This window comes from Colossoma macropomum, unplaced genomic scaffold (genome assembly GCF_904425465.1).
Source record: "Colossoma macropomum unplaced genomic scaffold, Colossoma_macropomum, whole genome shotgun sequence".
NCBI classification, from domain to species: Eukaryota; Metazoa; Chordata; class Actinopteri; order Characiformes; family Serrasalmidae; genus Colossoma; species Colossoma macropomum.
The window spans coordinates 111,812-135,375 of NW_023494802.1; the positions used below are offsets into that span (position 1 = coordinate 111,812).

General features: G+C 39.7%; 1 protein-coding gene across 4 annotated transcripts; it reads left to right on the plus strand.

Annotated features, from left to right (window-relative positions):
• Positions 1 to 6,361: 6,361 nt before the first annotated feature.
• irf10 (interferon regulatory factor 10) lies at positions 6,362 to 22,264 on the plus strand. 4 transcript variants are annotated; one of them, XM_036590752.1, is made up of 9 exons: positions 6,362 to 8,154; positions 11,038 to 11,245; positions 12,378 to 12,567; positions 13,346 to 13,419; positions 13,896 to 13,953; positions 14,326 to 14,445; positions 15,453 to 15,839; positions 17,514 to 17,632; positions 20,395 to 22,264. In XM_036590752.1, exons 2-9 carry the CDS (start codon positions 11,069 to 11,071, stop codon positions 20,545 to 20,547), a joined length of 1,278 nt encoding a protein of 425 aa, XP_036446645.1. In that variant the 5' UTR covers positions 6,362 to 8,154; positions 11,038 to 11,068; the 3' UTR covers positions 20,548 to 22,264. The 4 variants fall into 4 exon arrangements, with proteins under 4 accessions (XP_036446645.1, XP_036446643.1, XP_036446642.1 ...); XM_036590750.1 differs by lacking the exon at positions 6,362 to 8,154 and adding an exon at positions 10,450 to 10,828; XM_036590749.1 differs by lacking the exon at positions 6,362 to 8,154 and adding an exon at positions 10,452 to 10,828 and having other exon boundaries at positions 10,999 to 11,245; positions 20,395 to 22,263.
• Positions 22,265 to 23,564: the final 1,300 nt, after the last annotated feature.

Here is a 23,564-nt window from a genome sequence, read left to right on the forward strand (position 1 = left end):
CAGCACTGCTCTGCCTCAGGGTGGCGCTGTAGCAGACTGGTTCACCCAGTCGGTCCATCATAGTCTAGAACCTGTAACTCTGCTCGGATTCCTCTGAAAAACTTTCCAATGTACTGCAACATATCTGTAAATCTGAAAACTCGCCCAGTTTCCCAAGAGTTTGGTGTAAAGATGAGAAAGTTTCCTGTTTCTTCCTCCATGTTTCTGGAGTGTCTGTTTTCAATTATGAGTATGAAACTGAACAGAAGGACATGAACTGCAGTTCACAGAAGATTTCATATAATGCCATTTTCTGTCCCTGTGTTACACTGACTTGACCTAACCTACTTATCAAGAGCACATAGGATACAAGGTGTACAAGTGTAATTCACTTAAATAGCAGGAGGTTTCATTTAATGAACCGTCTGATTCTAGGCAGGCTCTCTGTCAGCAGGCTTTTTTTATTTGTTTGGCTCAGTGTCTAATATGGGAATTCAGATTGAGCAATCTGGGAGACGTCAACAGTAAATAAAGCAGCTGTCGCCCCCCTAAAAAGCTTTACAGATGCCATTTACAACCACAGAGCTGACGCTGGTTTTTCGACATTCGTTTAATAGAGTCCAAGCTTTCAGCTGCATTTATCTGCATTGCAGATTTCCAGTTGAAATGAATTCCTCTATGCAAAGTGAAATAATCATTTGCTAGTTAAACAGTTAAAGAGTTGATGGGTGATGTCAATCTTTGATTTTGCCATGGAAGAGACTCAGGAGACTGGGGTTCGCAGAAATGATGATTTTATTCAAAAGAGTGCTCTATCCATCTCTGCCACCATCACCCAGTATAAACAGAAGTTCAGACACTCTTAGACCTTGTCATCAACTTCCCCCCACAGGATCCTTGGTACCGTCATAATAGACCAAAATCAGCGGTCTGGCAGAATTGGATCCTTCGTAAATGTACAGGGTTGGCTTTCTCAGGGACTAAGATCCTATTCTGAATACCGTAGTGTTGCAAACTGAGTGTTCTGTCCTGGGAAGGCCAAATCCTCCTTGGGGGGGTTGTAAAGGCAATTTTCTGTTATTGTTCAAACCATGATAACAGAATGTAGTTGACTTGTTATAAGAACCCTTCAGCATTAATACTGCTTAACAATGAATAACAACTAAAACAAAGGAAAAAGAACTGGTATCTTTGCAAGTGAAATAAGTTTGGCTTCCACTGTTTGCACAAATGTTGTAATTAACTTCTCATGGAAGTATAAATGAATAAATGTACAGTACCAGTCAAAAGAATGGCCACACCTACTCATAGAGTTTTCTTTTTTAATAATATTTTCCACATTTTAGAATAACAGTGAAGGCTAATATGGGGCAAAATATCAAGAATGGGCAGAAAACAGGGTTGAAAGAGGGAGTGAGGGAGAAGTGAGAGTATAAAGATGACAGAGGGTAACTTACCTGGGGACTGGGTTACCCTTGGCCTCACACTTCAGAAAAACATCTTCCAGGTAGAAGGCTGTGTAAGACTCAGGCTGAGATGTGATTACTGGAGGCTGTTTGACTACACATGGTTAGAGTGTACAGAAAGTAAAGCCATAATGAAAAACAGATAAACAGTCTTCAACAAATCCAAATAAAACATTTTATTACTTTATAAAGTACTTACGGTTGTTAATTACATCTGTCCGGCCACAGGAAAGCAGAAGGAGAAAGAAGAGACAAACAAAAATTAAAGACTGCATTTAACAAACAGTACATGCTTCTATCACGCTAAACTCTAGAGCTGTTATCCGTTATTAATCTCAAGATTATTACCCAACACCTGCTATGAATTATTCAGTAACTATTGAATGAATGAAGAACTGAAGTGTGGATCCACATACAGACTCTGTGAGCAGCAGTAGGCAGTTTATCAGAAATTCTTCTTATGGTATTAGGTTGATCATAGCATTCCTAGCAATAATGAGCGAAGCTAACTCAATGTACGATCAGTCCAGATGAATGGATGAGCAGAGTTGGGATGTATCGAAACACAATTATTGGGAACGCATGATCAGAATACAGAAATTATCTGTATTCAGTCCACCTTACATTTGTAAAGGCAGTATTCAGAATATGGCTACTTTTACATTTTTAGGAGAATACTTTTATAATAATTACCCACTAAATTTTAAAGTATATACCATCTTTAAAAGAAACACCATCAGTGCTTGTTAAGCAACTATTTTAAAATGAGCACACAGAGTGTAAAGATTTACTTTAAAGAAGAACTCAACTTTGGGTGCCATCTGGGGTGGCCAGTCAGATTTTTGGCCACTGCGGCCACCCCTACAGAACCACTCATGCAGCCACTAAAAATAGACGAGTGCGCTGGAGGATCAAACCTCTTTTTGGTAAGTCAGGTACATCATTACCCATGATCCAACGCTCCTGCTAACAAATAATGGAAGTTGATACCTCACTGATTAGCATCTTGCAAACTATTTGCTGTTTTCATGCACTCCATGACACACTGCTATCTATAAAATGGACAAAAGCACAGACAGATTTCTAGATGGCAGTTAGCGTTTTTAACTATGCATGAGTGGACAGTTGTGTAACAGTGAGTGAGAGCAAGTGAAAAAAAGGATTAAAACAGAGCCCATGTTTATAGGTAAAATATGTCATACAGTGTCAGAAACAGTATAGCACCATGCTTATATGTGGGGTACAAGCTTCCATAAATTGTTAGCTACATTAGCCTTGAAGCTCTAGTGCAAACCTAAAGAAGCAAACTTCAAGTCAAGTCAAGTCAAATTTAATTGTATAGCGCTTTTTACAACTGATGTTGTCACAAAGCAGCTTCACAGAAATCCATTAAAGACAAAGTTTTAACATGAAATGTAAATCCTCCAAGTGAGCAAGCCAGGGGCGACAGTGGCAAGGAAAAACTCCCTCAGAGCTGAGAGCTTGGGAGGAACCAAGGCTCACATGGGGGGACCCATCCTCCTCTGGTCAAACTACCTACAAAATTATTATACTACTAATATTAATAGTAGTAGTAGTAATAGTAGTAATAGTAGTAGTAGTTAGGAGTCCATGAAAACAGTGTAGAGTGGGAGTGTGCAGCTAGTCCAAGTCAAGTGGCGGTAGCTGGGCAAGTGGCGGCGACTGGGGCGTGGGCAACTGGTCTGAAGCGGATAGCAGGAGAGCTCCACAGACAATCATCCATCAGTGTCCGTCCGGCAGGTGGGCAGTCGTTTACTCGGAAAAAGGTAGGGAGATGGAATTAGTTTTGTTCTACTTCAGACAACGAAATATCTCCAGAGAATGTGTCAATTTTATTTTGCTAAGTTATTGCCTTAAAACTCACAGTCTTTGGGTATGTGGATGCCTCCTTGGGTTTGTCCCAGAAGGAGTAGCAGAAAAACAGAGAACAGCCGCTGAAGGCTGGGGGCTCTGAGTTGCCCTCTAGTGCTGCCAGTTGACATTGTGCTGGAGGCATTGTTCAGTGTCCCATCAAACATCCACCCTGTGTTCATCACTCACATGCACTTATACAGACACACACCACTGCACTGCGTCTAGAGTGTGTTTGAAGAGAATGGATCTTCTCTGGATCTCCGGTCCACGCCCTTCTGCTGTGAAAGAGAGAAAAGGAGAACGGGAGAGGCAGGGCAGAGAGAGACAGAGAAGAAGGTGGAGAGAACATGGAAAGGAAAATAAAAAAGATAAAGAGGAAGAAAGAAAAAGGACAGAGAAAGACAGAATTAATCCCAGAATGACTTGACTACCAATTTCTTGAACAAAACCTTTTCCGATTCTTTCCTTTCACCTCTTTCTGCAGCCACTGTAAAGAACATTCTGCTGTCAAATGGAAATTCACTCAGATATTTTGAATTAATGTGATCAAATAAAATATTTGTATCCCATAATTCTGTTATCAGATGAACTAGGACTAGAAGATCTACTAGAAGATGAACTAGAAGTTGTTTCTCTGTGTGTGAAATGATGTGACACTGTGTTGAGCTGCTAGTGAGCAATTAGGAGCGGAATGGGAGTAGTGAAAACCCCTCTGCTGTGAAAAACAATTTACATCTCTCCACAAAACAGCCGTGCCTAGCTAAATGGACACTTGCAGCTTTCTTCATATCAAACAATCCTCCACAACGGACACAATAAACACACAGCATTTAAATAAAATTGAAAACTTTTATAAATGTTGACCTGCTTGGAAGCTGCAACAGACATACTAAATACTGAAAATTATATTATTATATTTAGCCATTATTTATTTGTTTATTGTTGTTATATTTAGGTGTTGTGGCTTCTGTATACTTTTGTGTTTAAATATATGTTTTATGATTTTTTCTGACACTGAAAAATGAAAAAGAGAGATTTTTTGGTGTGTTGGGTGCTCGCTTCCTCCTTCCCCTTGCTGCGTATGTGCTGTGTCCTGACTCTCTGCCTCAACTTCTCTGCTAGATGCTGTGACTGGCTTCGCTTGTCCTGCCTCCAAGGCCAGCGTCTTCTTCCAGAGGTCGAGCAGGCCCCAGCTGAGTGCTGAGTATGTACACATCCCATATCGCCATCCGCCTGTAAGTTCATTAAAGTGCCATCCGCTTGCCACTTGTCAGCACTGTCCCTCCTCTGACACCAGTGTGGCTTCAGTGTAGAAGAAGATGCAGGAGAGGTCGTTGTTTCTGACACAAGAAGTCCTCTTTTATTCACACCAGCAGAAAAGGCACATGCAAACACCGCAGATGGTCACTTCTAGCCATCAGTTTATCCACACGGTAGATACACTAACACCCATCTCACCCACAGCTCAACATGAAATAGCGCAAACAACAAATAAACACACCTTATGTCAATAAACAACAACAACAGCAACAATAACAGCCACAAATGTTTCATTTGTTTTGCACGGCACACGCCCCCACCAAACAATTTTTTGAAACACAGCCTGTATGGTGGTGGCCACAATTTCTTACAGTCTAAATCAGCAGTACAGAAACATCTGGCGCTTCAGAGATGAAGGCTTTGCCCTTTACCCCAAAATATAGTTAATCAGCTGTTTGGTGTCCTGCTTTATAATATTATCTGTACAGTGGACAAACATAGAGACAGAATTCAGGCTTTTTAGCTACATTACATACTTTAGTCCATGTTTATAGATAACAGTGCACCATAAAGTGTCAGAAACCACATAATCAGTTATGGGTATGGAGCTGATATGATCAGAAAATGGCTGATGGGATACAGGAGGTAATAAAAAAGAAGGAATGTGAGCCAGGTTTTAGCATCATACTCTACCTTTAGATCAACATCTTAAGTGAAGAGCTTCAGCTGAAAACAACTCATTTTGATGCTCAGTAGTTTTTAAGAAAAAAATGGTGTTCTTAAGGAAACTAGTGGTCTTTCTTGGAACCCATTAAGCCAATTCCCATTACTAAGCAAAACTGTTTTAAGGCTTACATTTGTTTCTGCCAAACTATTGTGTCAACATTCTCCTCATTTGGTGGTGAACTCTACTAAACTGTGTACAAAAATCACATTTGGACACTGCTAAATGTGTACATTAGTGAACCACAATGTTATTAGTAAATGACTGTGAGCTGTAAATGTCCTGGTGTGTTTAATAATGGAGGTGATGTGGTGGGACAGCTGCGCCTCACACACACACACCCACCCACACTTCACCCCCTTTCCAAACCCTGTAATTACCCTGTGTATCCCGGCCCTGCATCCCTCCCTCTGAGCTGTACGCTGTTGTAGTTAAATCCCGTCCCATCAACCGGCCTATTGTCATTCACCACCTCTCGACCGCACACACTCACACACTCTTTGTAGTGCAGTAACACACTCAGCATGTATACATGCTCACACATGCTTGCAATGGTATCTTTAATCAGAATTTGTTTTATTAATAAGAGACTGCTTATAAGGTTTTCAGCTAATAAAACAGAATATATATATACTTCCGTACATTGTATCAGGATTAGAAGATGAATAGACAAACAGAAATGGACCAAAATTAAAAATCCATTAAAAATAAGAAGATTAAGATTTTTCATTCTCCTGTAAACGTACCTTTTTGGAAATACAAGGCTTTGTAGCTGATATATCATTGCTGTAGGAATCTCCCATTTCTCAGAACCTCCATTTTTGTTGTTTTTCAATTTTTTAAATTAATATGAAAATGCCTGTTGCCACTGTATTTAAATGTTTATTGATGACTGGACCAAAAGAAATGGCCCAAAATGACTTGACTTACATAAAAGTAATGCCCTGCGATGGACTGGCAAGCTGACCAGGGAGCTTCCTGCCGGCTCCAGCACCCTCCGCGACCCAGTATGATAAGAGGCTCAGAAAATATGTGTGTGTGTATATATAAGTATGCATTCATGTGATGTTGCCTTTATATTTGGTGGAAATAAGGCACATTAGAAGACAGCTGACTTATGCTGCCCTCAGAATGGGACAGCTGCCTCCCGAACAGAACGCAGCACATACTAAAACGTTCAATCAATCAACCTTTATTTTCACTCAGAAATACCTTTAGAGTGACTCTCATTTTCAATGCAGCCAAGCATTTACAGCATTAAAGGGATTGAAAAAGAAATTAAAACGAAATTTAATTAGATTATAGTAAAATGAACAAAACTAAAACAAATTAACAGAAAAACCAGACAAGATAAATGCCAAAAGAATTAAGAGAACAATTAAGATTTGACTAAGAAGGAGAAATGTAAAATAGAACCAACACAATACACCAATTAATCAATTAAGATTTCAACATAAAAGGATAAATAGGCAAATTAAAATTCAAAACAAGTAAAAGGACTTTCTCCTTTTTATTTAATTTATTATTAATTCATTATTTTTTATTATTTCTATTTTCTTCCCAATAAGTTTATTTTTCTTTTATTTTGTTTCATTTCATCTCATTTTATTTTAATTCGATTATTGTTTTCATTTATTTATTTTTATTTCCTTTTATAAACAAAAATGTTACAGGCCAAAACTCTCTCACCTTTAACAGCAACTTCATACGAAACACCTGTCTGTCTTTTGGTGTCTCTAAAGTCATGTTACATTCCCTCCACTCCAGTGTTTGTTGGCTGAGTTGGAAAGTTTATGTTCTGCATAAAGTCCTATACTATCCATCATCTACTAAAGAAAATATGGTACTGATCTAAAGATGTTTTTACTTCAACTCCTCCCACAGGTATAAAATTCTGGTGCAGTGCTGCCCCCTAGTGGCTGTACTTGGATGAGTTTTTATTCTGGAGAAATGCTCTAAAAATTTTATTGTCACATTTTGTCTAATTGCACACTTGTAAAGTTAGCTATAGGTTAAAGACCTTCTGGAAGGCTATGTATATATCAATTAGAAAACCCTTAACATTAGTTACCTTTACCTTTCACCTAACTACCCTAACAAAGCCAAGCCAGTTTCACTTTTGTACGCCTATCTCAAGTGTGAAGAAGTGGAGAAAAAACAGTAAAACTGAAACTTCCCTCCTCTTCAGTAGAGTCGGTACATTCCACCTGCTTTGGGTGAGATTTCCACAGTTCATCAATACAGTTATACGCAGCAATGTGTTCCATTAGTATAAAACATTTTTAACTTCACACTAGCAGTAGGATTACACAAATACCCAAAACACACAGTTCGTGGGCTGTGCAAGCATAGAAGATATACCTGCATACTGCCATGACTGCTCGGCATTATTACATAAAAGCCTATTTATGAAAGGCAGCATAAATGGCGGAGGTCAAACGATATTGAAAATGAATTTAAGTGCATTATCCTGTTTTGGTGCACTTCCCCTTTAACATCACCTTGTGTCATAAAAAGAAACAAAGACCGATACCCGAGTAAAAAAAAGAAGACAGACTAGTTTCATTTCTCCTTTTTCCCCTCCGGCTCATTCTAGCCTCCCTGAGTCGTATGACTGAAAGCGCATGTTGCTCTGCTGTGAATAATATAAGGTTCCCCTACGTTTGTCTTATGAATAAGGTCACTTATTCCAAGAATTTGAGTCATTCTAACATGGTTTTCACTGAAATGCCCTCAGAAGCTCCCTCACGGTCAAGTCTTCATGATCTAAATCTGAGTCAGTGAAGCAGAAATCAAGACTGCATTCTGTGCCGCTGCTCAGGGCCCCTTGAGCCACCAAGGGCCCCACGGGTACGTAGTTTTTTCAGGCTAAATCATGATATTGATTTTACTTTAGTTTTTATTTTATTTGTATTTATTTTATTTACTTTTCCTGCCTTCCGCTCAATGACCGCTGGGATAGGCTCCAGCAACCCCCGCGACCCAGGAGGATAAGCGCCTTAGAAATTGTGTGTGTGTGTGTGTGTAATTTGTTTACTATGAACTTATTTGTACAGACCTGGGGTGCCAAAATGTTTTGTTTTGGGGCATCACAGTGCAATGTTTGTGGTGGGCCGAGAGCCAAACCGATAAAATATACATAGATGTTTTTAAGGTTTTTACATTTTTATTTTTAAAACATCACACAATATTTTTTGTGGGGCTAGGCTAGGTGGGTCACTTGTATAGACTTTTTAATTTCTTAGCATTTATTAAACTTTTAATGCTTAATAAATAATTAAGCCTTCGTTCATTTTCTTTCATGCAAAATATTATGATTAGGGAGGGCAGGTGGGGATGTAAGATATTACTTGAGTAGGATTTTGCTTGGCGACAGGTGGGGGCCTCCAAGTAGGATTTCGCTTAAGTGTGATGTTGCTTAAGGCATGAGGGAACCTGGAAGTAGCATGTTGCTTAAGTGTGACATCACTCAGTGCAGGTGGGGGCCTAAGTAGGATGCCACTTAAGTGGGATGTTGCTTAGGGCAGGTAGGGGCCTCCAAATAGCATGTTGCTTAAGTGTGACATCACTCAGGGCAGGTGGGGGCCCCAAGTAGGATGTCGCTTAGGTAGGATGACGCTTAAGGCAGGTGGAGGCCTCTAAGTAGGATGTAACTTAAGTGGAATGTCGCTTAGGGCAGGTAGGGGCTTCCAAGTAGGATGTCGTTTAAGTAGGATGCCGCTTAGGGCAGGGAGGGCCACCAAGTAGGATGTTGCTTAAGTGGGACGTCGCTCAGGGCAGGTAGGGGCCTCTACGTAGGATGTCACTTAAGTGGGATGTCATGTAGGGCAGGTGGGGGCCCCCCGAATAGCATTTCACTTAAGCGGTGTGAGGGACTTCCAAGTAGGATGTCGCTTAAGTGGGATGTTGCTTAAGTAGGATGTTGCTTCACCAGGATGTTGCTTTCTGGGAAATGATATTACAGTGAGGGCCAAGGGCTTAGGGCCTGACAGACACTGGGACCCTTCTTTAAAAAATTGAAATTTAAAAGATTTCATTTATTTTTACACACACAATGTTTGGTTGAATAATTCAAAGTTGCATTTTAGTAATGCTATCCAAGTGACTAAATTCTCAATACTGCAACATAGTAATATTTGAAGATAAATCTGTAAACATTGTTTTTTGTTTTCACCGAACATTTCTTTTCATTATTTTTATACTGCTGGATTAATTATTAAAACAAACATTTTTATAAAATATAGTATTTTGTAGTTTTATCTCATTGCTGCAAACACACCCTGCAGTGCTGAGGTTTTTCCTTTTACTTGTTCACTTCTTTTAACATTAAAGCATTACGTTACAGAGATTTGACAGTGAAAATGTGCACACATTCTTTGTTTTCCAATGACAAAAAGAAAGAAGCTGTATGAAGTTGATCTACTGAATAATATAGCTTATCACCACCTAAATCCCCTAAACTCAGACCCAAATGTAGGTAGTTTATGTTACGTCATCCACCAGAAACAGAACTCAACTCGCTTGTGTTTTCTCCACCTGTATTCCGACAAAACCCACCTGATTCTCGGCCTGCGTCTGAACGTGAACTACTTGCTAATCCTAGCACAGTACTAGGGGCGCTACAGCCAATCATAGCGCAGGAAGACGGGGCTTGTAGGAATGTAGGCGGGGAAACAATAACGCGAAGAAAAGGAAACTGATCAGAGTTTTTTCCCCACATTTGATGACCTCATAACTTAATAATTCACTTTTTGTTTAATTTATTTAGCCGGATATTTAGTAATTTCTGGCCTTTTTAAATGTCTCTAACAGCCTACAAATGGCAAAACCAACCTAGAGGTATTTTCACACTTAAACAAGATAGCTCTTCAAAGGTTCTTTAGTAAAGGGGATAGTTCTGTTTAGAACCATGAACACTCAAACAACCATCTTCATGTTTAAATGGTTCTTTGCATGGTGAAATGGTTCTTCAGATGGAGAATGTGCTGTATGTGGTTCTATATAGCGCCAAAAAGGGTTCTTCTATGGTATACAAGCTTAACATAATAACAATAACAGAACCCCTTTTTGTGCTAAATAAAATCATATACAACACATTCTCCACCAATCTGAAGAACCATTTCACCATGCAAAGAACCAGTTATGCACGAAATGGACTTATGGACTTAAAACTAATGGTTTTAAACGGAAGCATTCCTTTTACTAAAGAACCCTTGAATAACCATCTGTTGTTCAGTGTGTAGGTTTCGTTTTAGCTTAATCACACCTGCAGCGCTCCTCACTGTGGATTAACACCTGAGCTTTAACCCACTAGCTTGGTTTGTTCTTGACTCGCAGGCCGGTTTAAGGCGCTCTGGGCCCAGATCAGCTTTAGAGAAGTGCGTTGGGAGGAAGGCCGGTCTGTCTTCTCGCAGGAAAGCGAAAGTGTTTCTCTTCATAGTTTTACTTTCGGTTTGAGTCACTGCTTATTAAGACTCTTTTGCATCGCACATGTGAGCACACACTGTCTCAGTCCAAAGAGCTTGTGAGTTTTAATTAAAATCTTTTCCAGTCGATTTGCTGTATCTGCTCTGTCTTTGTGGAGTTGTAGACTAGCCTGGAACCCGGGACAACTCTCCATCTTCACTGTAAACGCGCTAAACTCTAGAAATGTGTTGCTCACGCTTAGCTTAACTGTCGCTGTGATTCTTTCAGGTTCCACCGCTTTATTCTTACCTGTATGTGGTGTTCTAGTGTTCTGGCCGGTGTACGTTTATATTAATCGATGGAGGAGCAGGCAGGCAGACACATGCGCCTGAGGGAATGGCTCATAGCGCAGATTGACAGCGGCCAGTACGCTGGTCTCAGCTGGGAGAACCAGGAGAAAACCATGTTCAAAATCCCGTGGAAGCACGCAGCGAAACAGGACTACAGGCAGAACGAGGACGCAGCGCTGTTCAGGGTGAGAGAACGTAGAAAAAGAGCTCAAAAACTGATTTCCATTTTCACTGTATAAGTGCCATTTTCACTGGATTAATGCCAATTTCACTGTACTAATGCGAATTTCATGGCACTAACCCCGTTTTCACTGTACTAATCCCAAATTCACTGCAGTAATGCCACGCTGACTGTACTAATGACGTACTCACTGCACAAATGCCATATTCACTGCAGTAATGCCACATTCACTGTACTAATGCCATTTCCACTGCAGTAATGCCACATTCACTGTACTCGTGCCACATTCACTGTACTCGTGCCACTTTCACTCCTCTAATGCCATATTCACTGCACTAATGCCACATGGACTGCACTAATACCACTTTCACTGTAGTAACCACATATTCACTGTACTAATGCCATTTTCACTGCACTAATGCCACATTCACTGTGCTAATGCCACATTCGCTGTATTAATGCCACTTTCACTGCACTGCCATATTTACTGTACCAGTGTCCTTTTTTCTGCACTAATGCCATATTTGCTGTACCAATGCCCGTTTCACTAATGCCGTATTTACTATACTGATGCCATTTTCACTGTTCTAATGCCATATTTACTGTACCAATGCCATATTTAATGCACTAAGGCCACATTCAGTGTACTAATGCCATTTTCACTGCAGTAATGCCATTCACACTGTACTAAAGCTATATTCACTGTACTACTACTCTTCACTATTTACCATAATAATTACTCATTGTACTAATGCCATATTCACTTTATTAATACAATTTTCACTGTACTAATGCTGTACTCACGGTACTAATGTCATACATACTGTGCTAATACTATAATCACAGTGCCAATACTATACATACCTACTTATAATATATTCACTGCTCTAATGCCACTCAATGCTACTGTAACTGCACTCTTGACTGCTCTGATGCCATTCCCTCTGTCTTAATGCCACTCTGACTATCCTAATGCCACTCTGTTTTAATACACCTTTTAAAACCTTACTGCCCCTCTGACTGACCTGATGTTGCTCATTAGCTCGCTCTGTTTTCAGGTCTGCTGTTTTACAGTAAACACTGTAATCAGAGTTGTGTTCTTTTCTGTGTGTGTGTCTGTGTGCGATCCACTGCAGGCCTGGGCTGTGTATAAGGGAAAGTATCGGGAGGGCCGGGACAAAGCGGACCCCTCTGCGTGGAAAACGCGCCTGCGCTGCGCCCTCAACAAGAGCACAGACTTCCAGGAGGTTCCAGAACGCAGCCAGCTGGACATCTCAGAGCCGTATAAAGTTTACCGCATCCTGGAGGATTCAGAGAAACCCACAGGTACCCACAGCTCACCTCTTGGCCTCTACTGCTGTGTCTTGCTCTTTCTTTTTTTCTTTCTTTCTTTCTTTCTTTCTTTACTCCTTTTTCCTTTCTTTCTTTATTGCTTTACTGCTTTTTATGTCTTCCTCTTTATTACTTTCTTTCTATTCTATATTTCTTTCTTTCTTTTTTCCTTTTCTCTTTGTTTCTTTGTTTCTTTTCTGTATTTTTTTCTTTCTTTCTTTATCTTTCTTGCATTTTTTATTTTTTGTCTTTCTTTCTTCCCTTCTATCCTTTTGTCTTTCTTTGTTTCCTTTTATCCCTTTCTCTCTCTTTCTTGCATGCTTTTTTTATCTCTTCTGTCTTTCTTTCTTTTTCTTTCTTTCTTTCTTTCTTTCTTGCATTCTTGCTTTATTTCTTTTCATCTTTTCACTTTCCTTCTTTCTTTTTAAATATCTTTTTTTCTTTCTTTTTCTTTATTGCTTCTTTCTTTCTTCTTTTTATCTTTCTTTTTCTTACTTGAATTTTTAATTCTTTTTTTTATCTTTTTCTTTCTTGCCTTTTATCCCTTTATCTTTCTTTCTTGCATGCTTTATTTCTTTTTTATCTCTTTCTTTCTTTCTTTCTTGCGTTCTTGATTTATTTCTTCTCGTCTCTTTCACTTTCTTTCTTTCTTTCTTTCTTTCTTTCTTTCTTTCTTTCGTTTGTTCTTTTTCTCTCACTTTAACATGCTGACAGTGGATCAGCGAAATGTAATAATCCTGTTTTCTGCTTTTCTCCGTGTCTCTAAATGTAGACCTCCTTGCGGGTTCAGTGAAGGTGCAGATGAGCCAGATGTGCAGAGCGCTGAGGGAGCCTAACTCAGTTCAGGTAATGCTGGTCACTGCAGCAGCTCTGATGACTGGAAATCCCCTCAAGCTCAGGGTGTGAACTCCAACGAATGTGAAACTAAACGTGTGATTCAGAATGTGTTTCTGCCATCTAGTGGACAGAATATAATCTAGTCTGTGCATGTGCTGTATAGCAGAGGTGTTCAATCTTATCCACAAAGGGCCGGTGTGGCTGCAGGTTTTCATTCCAGCAAAGCAGCAGCTCACATGATCAGCAGTGTGAAGACTGAAACCAGATTAAACAAGTGGAATCAGGTGTTTTGAGTGAAGACCTGCAGCTACACCGGCCCTTAGCGGATAAAATTGGACACCCCTGCTGTATGGCCTGATTTGTATATTTATACTCACATTATTTTACATCTTCATGTTTGTTGGTAAATGTGATTTTAAAGCTGTGCATAATCTGAAAGACTCAACTTTGTCATATGTGTCTTGTTACATTTTGATATTTTTTAGTTCTCATTGCAGGATGGTATAAAAACTGAATCAGGAAACAATGGAGTGTCAATGGAGGGTCAGTGACTTTCTTAGTCTCCATTTAAAACAGCAAAATGATCTTCATTTAAAACAAGTATTTTTACCTTTGTTACAGCTTAGACGACTTTAAAACTCCACAGCTTTGCCTGATAAAGTTTATCGTTTCTACATTTTAAGTGCTTTATATTGATCACTGTTTCTCCCTCGTGTACGTGTATATGCGTGTTCCCATAACTTGACTGGTGATGTCATTTTTCTAAATGTAAACCACATCCACTTTTCTGTATGTATAAAACATAAATGATCTAAAGCATTTAAGATTTGTATGTTATATATATAATGCTTACTTTTTTGTGACCTATGCAAATGAACATTTATTGCAAGCACAGTAATACAGGTGATTGTGTAGTTTGTGCAGAGAGATGTGTAGAAGGGAGATTGGATCTGCACTGCAGTAACAGCGCTGCTGCCTGTGAAAACTCTGCTGCCGTCTATTTCTCTTTGTTGCCACCCCAGGGCTCCATCTCAGGTAAGAAACGTCTTTAGTGGGCCAATAACAGAGTCCTAGTGAGAAGTGTAAGCCTAAAATAAAGAAAAGTTCGAATAATGTGTAAGATGCAAACCTATCAACCGTAATGCTGCACTGATGCCACTCTGACTCTAACTCTAATTCTGCTACTGTCACTCAACATTTTATACTTATATTCTCACTGCTCTAAAGCTACAGTCAGCTTGAATGTCACTCTCACTGCTGAAATGCCACAGTGTTTGCCCTAATGCCATTCTATATAATATATAGGAACATTATATAATATATAATGCCACTATACCTACCCTAATGCCACTATCACTGCTCTAATGCCGCTCTCACTGCTCCAATGCTATAATGCCACTCTCACTACTCTAATGCTACAGTTAATGCTCTAATGCCACTCTCACTGCTGAAATGCCAGAGTGTTTGCCCTCATGTCACTCTGCATAATATATAGGGGCATTATATAATATATAATGCCACTATACCTATCCTAATGCCACTCTACTGCTTTGCTGCCACACTGACTGTCATTCTTATTGCTCTAATCCCACTCTGATTGCACTGATGCCAGTCTGCCTTAATACCACTATGACTGTTACTCCAACTGTCCTAATGTCAGAATTATGCTCTAATGCTTGTCTGGCTGTCATAATGCCTCTTTGACTGCTCATATGAACTCATAACCTTCAACCACTTTAATGCTACTTTCCCCCCATGCCATGCTCAGTCTAATTGCTCTAATGTCACTCTGACTGTTCTAATGACACTCTCACTGCTGAAATGACACAAGACTGCCCTTATGTAGTGAACCAGCCAAGACATGCTTGGTGTCTGAAATTTGCTTCTTTAGTTTTGCGCTGGAGTTACGAGGCTATGAAAGGTTATACCTCACCATTTAGCACTGTGCATTTTGTAAATGACAGTTTGTCATACAATGACAGAAATCACATGAGCCCGTCTATTTAAGATGTTTTTTGTGTTTTTTGCTTTTGTGTCTACAGACTTCAGACTACAGGTGTGCTTGTTTTACCATGGCCGACTGGTGCAGGAACTCATCAGCACTTCTCCTGAAGGCTGTTTTATCCTGCAGGGGTCTGCCCCGGTGGGCAGCGAGAGGATTTATGGGCCTTGTGCGGCTCAGAAGGTTTTCTTCCCACAGCTGGACGTCATATCCTTTGCCCCGGGCATCGGAGAGGCCATGAGCCGCCTCCTACCTCACCTGGAGAAAGGTGTGCTGGTGTGGGTGGCTCCAGATGGGGTTTTTATCAAGCGTTTCTGCCAGGGCAGGGTGTACTGGGACGGGCCTTTGGCTGAACACAGAGAAAAACCCAACAAGCTGGAGAGAGAGCGAACTTGCAAGTTAATGGACATGCAGATCTTCCTGCAAGGTGAGAAAGAGGGAAGCGGGGGGAGCGAGTGGGCGAGAGTTGTCCTCTCTCCCATGCTGCAAACCTCCTATTTTGAAAATAATTATGTTCATGGTACTAGCCAAAGGTTCTGATGCTAAAACATTCAACAGCTATAGTCAACAGCTCAGAGGCTAAAACTCTCAACAACTAGAAACAGCTCAGGTGCTAAAGCTCATGACAAGTAGGCACTAAAAGGCTGAAACTCTCAAAAGCTAGCGAGTTGGCTCAGAAGCTAAAACACTCAACAACTAGCCAATGGCTCTCCGGCTAGAAAACCAAAGCTGGTATATTTTGTTTTAAGGAAGCTGGTATGCTGGTCAACTAGCATGACCATACTGGGTGACCAGCATAAACCAGTATCAAACACCTTAAACCTGCACTGAATTCATTCATTTTTCAGCAGGGTCAGATCTAAAACCTTTGACAACTAAATACTCAGCAACTAGTCAATGAAGCAAAACACTTGGCAGCTAGCCAGTGGCTCAGTTGCTAAAGTATGAGATAACTAGCAAATGGCTCGGAAGCTAAAACATTTAACAACTACCCTGCTAGCATAAGCAGCATAGAGTAGCATAGCTAGTCACTAGCAAAACCAGCATATATTGTGTTTTGGTTACGGGTATGCTGGTTGACCAGCTAAACCAGCACCAGACCACCATAAACAAGCTTAGACCTGCTTAGACCTGGTCCAAACTGTTTTAGCCGCATAGCCAACAGCTCAGGTGTGAAAACTCTTAACAACTAACCAATGGCTCAGAGAACACTTGGCAACTGTCAGTGTGTCAGATACTAGAACACTTGACAACCTGACTGTGGCTCAGATGTTAAAACTCTTAACAACTAGCCTGTGGCGTTGATGCTGAAACTTTTGACAGCTAGCCAATAGTTCAAAAGCTAAAATACTTGACAACTAGCCAGCCAGGTGCTAAAACACTTAATTCAGTATCATTATATTTTTAAAATATTGTTTCAGCTGAGGCGGCATGGTGGGGCAGTGGGTAGCGCTGTCGCCTCACAGCAAGAATGGCCTGGGTTCGATTCCCGGCCGGGCGACCAGGGTCATGTCTGTGTGGAGTTTGTATGTTCTCTGCGTGGGTTTCCTCCGGGTACTCCGGTTTCCTCCCACACTCCAAAGACATGCAGTCAGGCCAATTGGACGTGCTAAAATTGCCCCTAGGTGTGACTGTGTATGTCTGTCTGTCTGCCCTGCGATGGACTGGCGACCTGTCCAGGGTGTATCCTGCCTTCCGCCCAATGACAGCTGGGATAGGCTCCAGCACCCCACCGTGACCCAGAAGGATAAGCGGTTTAGATGATGTATATATGTAGGTATCTATGTTTCAGGTGATACTTAAGCATGGCTAACTAAAGTTAATGACCCCATACTGTCCACTGCATTCTCTTAAAAGAAAATCTTACAAACTTGACACAGCTTGTTTGACTGTTTGTTTCTTCTGAAATTACACCAAATGCAATGAAAGCTTTAATTCAGTTTTTTTTTTCCAAAATATTCTAAAGCACAAAGACAATGAGATACTGCAGTTTTTCTATCGGTGGTTTGGGGAAATGCTCATAAAAATAGCATTTTTGTCTTTTACTGTCAAGTAATCATTTGTAACACTTTCCACTTCCTCTTTCCTTTGTCTTTTGCAGAGTTATATCGGTATGTGCACGGTGGAGGACCGAGGCCACGCTACAAAATCGATCTGTGCTTCGGAGAGGAGTTTCCTGACGCCAGTCAGCCAAAGAGCAGAAAACTCATAACAGCACAGGTGGGTGCTCAGAGCCCCAAAAATCATCCACAACAATATTATTGGAACCCTGTTCCAGAAATAAAAGTCGAGACTGAACAGTGTTCGTGAGATATGGGGAGTTAATGTGCAGACCTACGCCCTCTGCTGGTTGCAATCAAAACACTTGGAATCACCATCCATTTCTTCATAGAGCATTTTTAGATAATAAATTAAAGCTAGAGCAAAATATTGTGATGCTTCTCACTGCTATTTTAAAAATTTATCAGTGTGCATAAACTAGATCAAACTTTTTTATTTCGAAAATGTGAAGAAAATAATTTTTTTCATGATATGGTCCTTTGAACTTCTCTTCCTTTGAATGCCTTGATTTCATTTAGTCCCTTTTTTCTTTAAGTCTACACACTTGATGGTTCTTCAAGGATTCTTTAGTAAAGACAGGGGTTCTATATAGAACCATGAACACTCAAAGAACCTTTTGCATGATTAAAGGGTTCTTCGCATCATGAAATGGTTCTTCAGATTGATGGAGAATTAGTTGTATATGGTTCTATATAGAATCTTTTTGAAAAAGGTTCTTCTGTTGTGACGAGGTCAAGGGTACACCCTTTTTGGTGTAGGTGTTTCTATATAGAACCTTTTTGAAAAGGGTTCTGTATAGCAATCAAAAATGTTCTTCTACTGTTACAACCCTGACATCGTCCCAATAGAAGAACCCTTTTTGGTGCTATATAGAACCATATCTAACACATTCTCTATCAGTCTGAAGAACCATTTCACCATGCAAAGAACGCAAAGGGTTCTTTGCATGTTCACGGTTCTATACAAACCATTGTCGTTACTAAAGAACCCTTAAAGAATCATCTTTTTGAGAATGTACATTAGCCTTGTAGCTAATAAAGAAGCAAACTTCCTTCCTTGTTCCTTTAAGCTAATGAGGCTCTGTAAAAGTTTGGGCTGCGGTTCTGAAGCTCGGCCCCGGAGGCTCCATTCTTTGCACCTTTCAGTGTTTTCCCTTCACTAACACACCTGATTGCGCTTGGCTAATTAAGCCCTCGCTGAGCTGAGTCAGGCACGCTAGCGAAAACACAGAAGTGTGAATTTCGGGGGAGTTCACATTGCAGTCCTGTGATCAAGCTTCAGCTGTGTCATCAAAGCAGGAGAAGATTATATGACTGCTTTCACAGCACGAGTAACATTATCTGCTCTAGTGTTCAGCTCAGCCCTGCATACCTGTATTAAAGGACCCATATCATGGAATTTCCTCACTTTTTTAGAGAAATAATAAATAAAAGAATGTGCTGTAGTAACAATCCCAAGCCCATACAGTCCATGTGTGGAAACTAAGCTGCAGACACATCCTGTTTGCAATCCACGCTTTGCAATCCACGCCATGTCACAAAACTCATGCGTTTACTTAATAAACCAATTTAGCACCGCCCATTCAGGCTTAAGGTATGTGTTTCAGGCCATGCTGCTTTTTTTTAACCCCTTAACAGGCCATGAGCCTGTCAGCGGCATGGACATCCCTGTAGAAGATTTCAAGCGCTTAAATGAGATGCAATACAGGGCAGCCAATCAGAACACATTTACATATACATCTAAGAATAATACACTAACATATATCAATAAGAAATGTATCTAATTATAAGTGAAAAAGAATTGGATTGGAAAATTTCATGATTGGTTTTGTCTCACTAACAAGCGATTAATGTTTATTACTGGGTTTTGTTCAATAATTTATTTTAATGCAGAATGTGAAGCATGACGTCATTTAATGTTTCAGTAATTAATTCAGTAATTATTAGGAAACACTTCAAGCTGGTTTCTCATACTGAGATTGATCATAACTCGCGACTGAAGAGTTTCGGTATTGCAGTTTAACCCAAGACTGGGCCAAATCTCGGTGCTGGACGGCAGCCACAAATATTAACACAAGAATGAGTGAATGAAAGAAATACACAAACAACACTGATCAAAGTGCATGAGATACTTACATACTTGAGGAATAAAAGCAAACGCAGTAAATGTTTTGTTGGTGGTGTTGCTCTGTGAGAGATTAAATGGATGTCTATGAAGTGCAGGTTCTTCTTCAGCCAGTAGAGGGCGCCATAACACAGAAATATCTAGATGAACTGACATTTTATTTTTCTCTTTCTTTTTCTCTCTCTCTCTCTCTCTGTTTCTTTCTGTCCACTTTTTGGCCTCCTTTCTCTCCTTCTTTTCCTTTCTTTTTTCCTCTTTTTTCTTTTTCCATCACCTCTTTCTTTTTCTTTCTCTTACTTTTTGCCCTTTCTTTTTCTCTCCCTATCTCTGTCTCCCTTTCAATTTCTCTCACTCTTTATCCCTTGTTTCTCTCTTCCCTCGCTCTCTCCCTCTCTCTCGCTCCCTCTCTTTTTCCCTCCCTCTCTCCTCTCTCTCCTCTCCTTCTCTTTCTCTCGTCTCTCTCTCTCTCCCCCTCTTTCTTCTCTGTCTCTCTTTCTTCCCTCTCTCTTTCTCCATCTCTCTCGCTCCCTCTTTTTCTTCTCTGACTCTCTCTTTCTCTTTCACCCTCCCTCTCTCCTTCTCTCTCCTTCTCTCTCTTTCCTCTCTCTTCTTCTCTCTTTCTCTCTCTCCTCTCTCACATCTCTCCTTCTCTTTCTTTCCTGTCTCTGTCTCTTCCTCTTTTTCTTCTCTCTCACTCTCTTTCTCCTTCTCCTTTCTCTCTCTCTCTCTCTCTCTCTCTCTCTCTCTCTCTCTCTCTCTCTCTCTTTCTCTCTCTCTTTCTCTCCATCTGTGTGTAGGTGGTGCCCTTATTTGCTAAAGAGTTTCTTCTCCGTCATTCGGCCACTCAGCATCAGTCTGTGGACAGAAGAACAGACGCAGAAACCCAAAACGTCCAGAACATAAATCCATCTGTGATGGAGGCCAGGAGACCGTCGGAGCTGCAGAAGTGAGTTCTGTTCTCCAGAGCGGCTACAATAAACACACCAGCTTCAAGAAACAGATCAAAAACTGTACTTCTGTTTGCTTTTGTACTCTAAAGCATCCTGAAAAAAGCTATACAGCTGCAGAACTAACTGTGATCATTTTAGAGGAACGCTTCAGTCAGAAATGCTAACGTTGCTAAAAATGAATGAAAGCAAATAGCCAGCGGTTAGCATAGTGAATAACACGTTATGCTAACTACTGACTGCAGGTTTCTACACTCTTAAAAAAGATGGCTCTTCAAGGGTTCTTTCAGAAAGTACCCTTTGCATGATTAAAAGGTTCTTTGCATGGTGAAATGGTTCTTCCAGTAGTGAACATAATTTATATGGTTCTATATATAATCTTTTTAAAAATGGTTCTGTATGGCAACCTAAAAAAGTTCTCTTATTGTGACAAGCTTGACATCACAACAATAGAGGAATCGTTTTGGTGCTATATAGAACCATTTTCAAACAGGTTCTATATAGAACCATCCACAGCACATTCTCCATTTGAAGAACCATTTCACCAGGCAAAAAAAAAACTACTGTTGCACAACTGACATTGTCGCAATAGCAGACCCTTTTTGGTGCTATATAGAACAATATACAACACATTCTCCATCAACCTGAAGAACGATTTCACCACACAAAAACACATTTAAGCATTCGAATGGTTCTGTACGGAACCAGTGTTTTTACTAAAGAACTCTCGAGGAACCATCTTTTTCATAGTGTATGGTTCTATAGAGAACTTTTTTGAATATGGTTCTGTATAGCACCAAAAAGCATTCTTCTATTGTTATGATGTCAAGCTTGTAAAAATAGAAGAACCCTTTCAGTGCTATATAGAAGCATTTTCAAAAAAGTTCTCTATAGAACCATACACTCTTAAAAAGATGGTTCTTAGAGAGTACTTTAGTAAAAACATTGGATTCTCCATCAATCTGGGTCATGGTTCTATATAGAACCATTTCTTTACTAAAGAACCCTTGGATGTGTTGTTTTATAGAGAACTTCTTTGAAAATATATGCATATAGATAAATATTATATATAGAACCAATTTCCTTAGTGAGAAACCTGTGAAGAATCATCTTTTTAAAGGTGTATGGTTCAGTAGAGAACTTTTTTTGAAAATGGTTCTATGTAGCATCAAAAAGGGTTTTTCCATTGTTACAAGCTTGACATCACAACAGCAGACAAATTCTTTTTGGTGCCATATAGAACCATTCTCCATTAATCTGAAGAACCATTTCACCATGCAAAGAACATCACGTAAATGTTTTTTGAGTGTTCATGGTTCTATACAGAACCATTTTCTTTACTAAAGAACCCTTAAAGACCATCTTTTTCAAGAGTATAGTTATTTTAGCCATGGTAGCATGTTTGGTCAAGCTTCTTCTTTGGAAAGTGCCAGTACGTTTTCATATTTGTTCTTTAAAGTGTGATTTAGAGTCTGTTTTAGCAGAGCTGAAAAAAATAAACATATCACGATTTCCATCTTATTTTACCACCTGAAAATCTATACCACTGTAGCAGAACTTATTCTGCTTACTCTTGTCACATCTGTAGCAGGCTTATATTTTTGTACATATACAAGCTATGACATCAATCATGTATTTATTTAACCAATAATCAACATGTGCCTTGACTTCAATCTGCAATAAATTTCTCATACTATATAAATCTATAAAGCGTTCTTTTATTTCTAGCGAACACTGTATTACAGTCTCACAATTTTAAAAATATACAATTTTATAGCTATACATTTATAAAGAAAAAAAATAACATTCTGTTTTGTGGAAAAAAACAACAACAAAAAAAAATAAACTGAAAAAGAAACCTCTAAAGTGAAAGTGTGTGCTTGATCAAGAATTGATACCCGTATCTGAGTTCAAAATACTTTCCATAGTTTTGTTTTTCTTTTTTTTTCTTCTCTGCTCTCGATCGTACAGAAACATAAAAAGGGGAACAAAAGATAAACGAAGCACATTGCGAGGTCAAGTGCTCTCACGAAGCATCACTGTCCAATATGTTATTAGCACCGTTAAAACGCTTCTTGTGGACTGATTTTTTTGTTTTTTTTACGGAAAAACACCATAGGATTGTCTGCTTCTCGCTTTTCTCTCGTTAGTGTCTTTTCCCTTTTGTAAGAACACATTGGAGCGTAATGCTGAGGTGAATTAGCATGTTGACCCCACATTGAGAAGCTTGGCTAAAGGTTGCTGATACATTCACCTCGCCTGCCAGACTGAAGGCCGAGCTCAGTTCAGAAGCGTGAAATAAAACTGCATGTACAAAAGTAACCATATACTTTATAGTATTTTTTTTCAATATAGCATATTCATATAACACCTGTAATAAGATATATTCATATGTATATATATATATATATATATATATATATATATATATATATATATATATTTGTTCTTTTTTCCATCCAATATTATTTACTTTATAATACTGATTGAAAAGATTTACCCTGAAGAAAGAAAACACTGTCAGTAGGCATGGAACGACCATTACTAAAACAGACAGTTAACCGCGTGGCGTCAAAGACAGGTGATTTCTGATTGTCTCACGTAAAAGACTCGACAGTCGCGCTGTGCATTTTGGGCTTCACTAGCATTACGTTTATATATTTCCTCTGTCCACCCGTGTTAGCCGATAAAACGACAGTTCTTGAGGCCATGGCTATTCCAGAGTAACCATGAGGTCACCGACAAAATCAAGTTCATATGAAAATCCTCATGTGTGCTGTCAACTCCCGTCCGAGTGGAGGTGAGCGGTTGTGGTCGTGGTTGTGTCGAGGATTTGTGGAGACACAGGGAAAATATGGCTATGTTCACATTACAGGCCTGGTGACTCGATTCCGATTTTTTGCTCAGATCCGATCTTTTCTGTTCGGCCGTTATTTTTCTGAAAGTTTGGAATTATTTGTTTTATTAGTCACTTTTATTTTACATACAATATCAATAATCAGTTCTCGTGATCAATAACT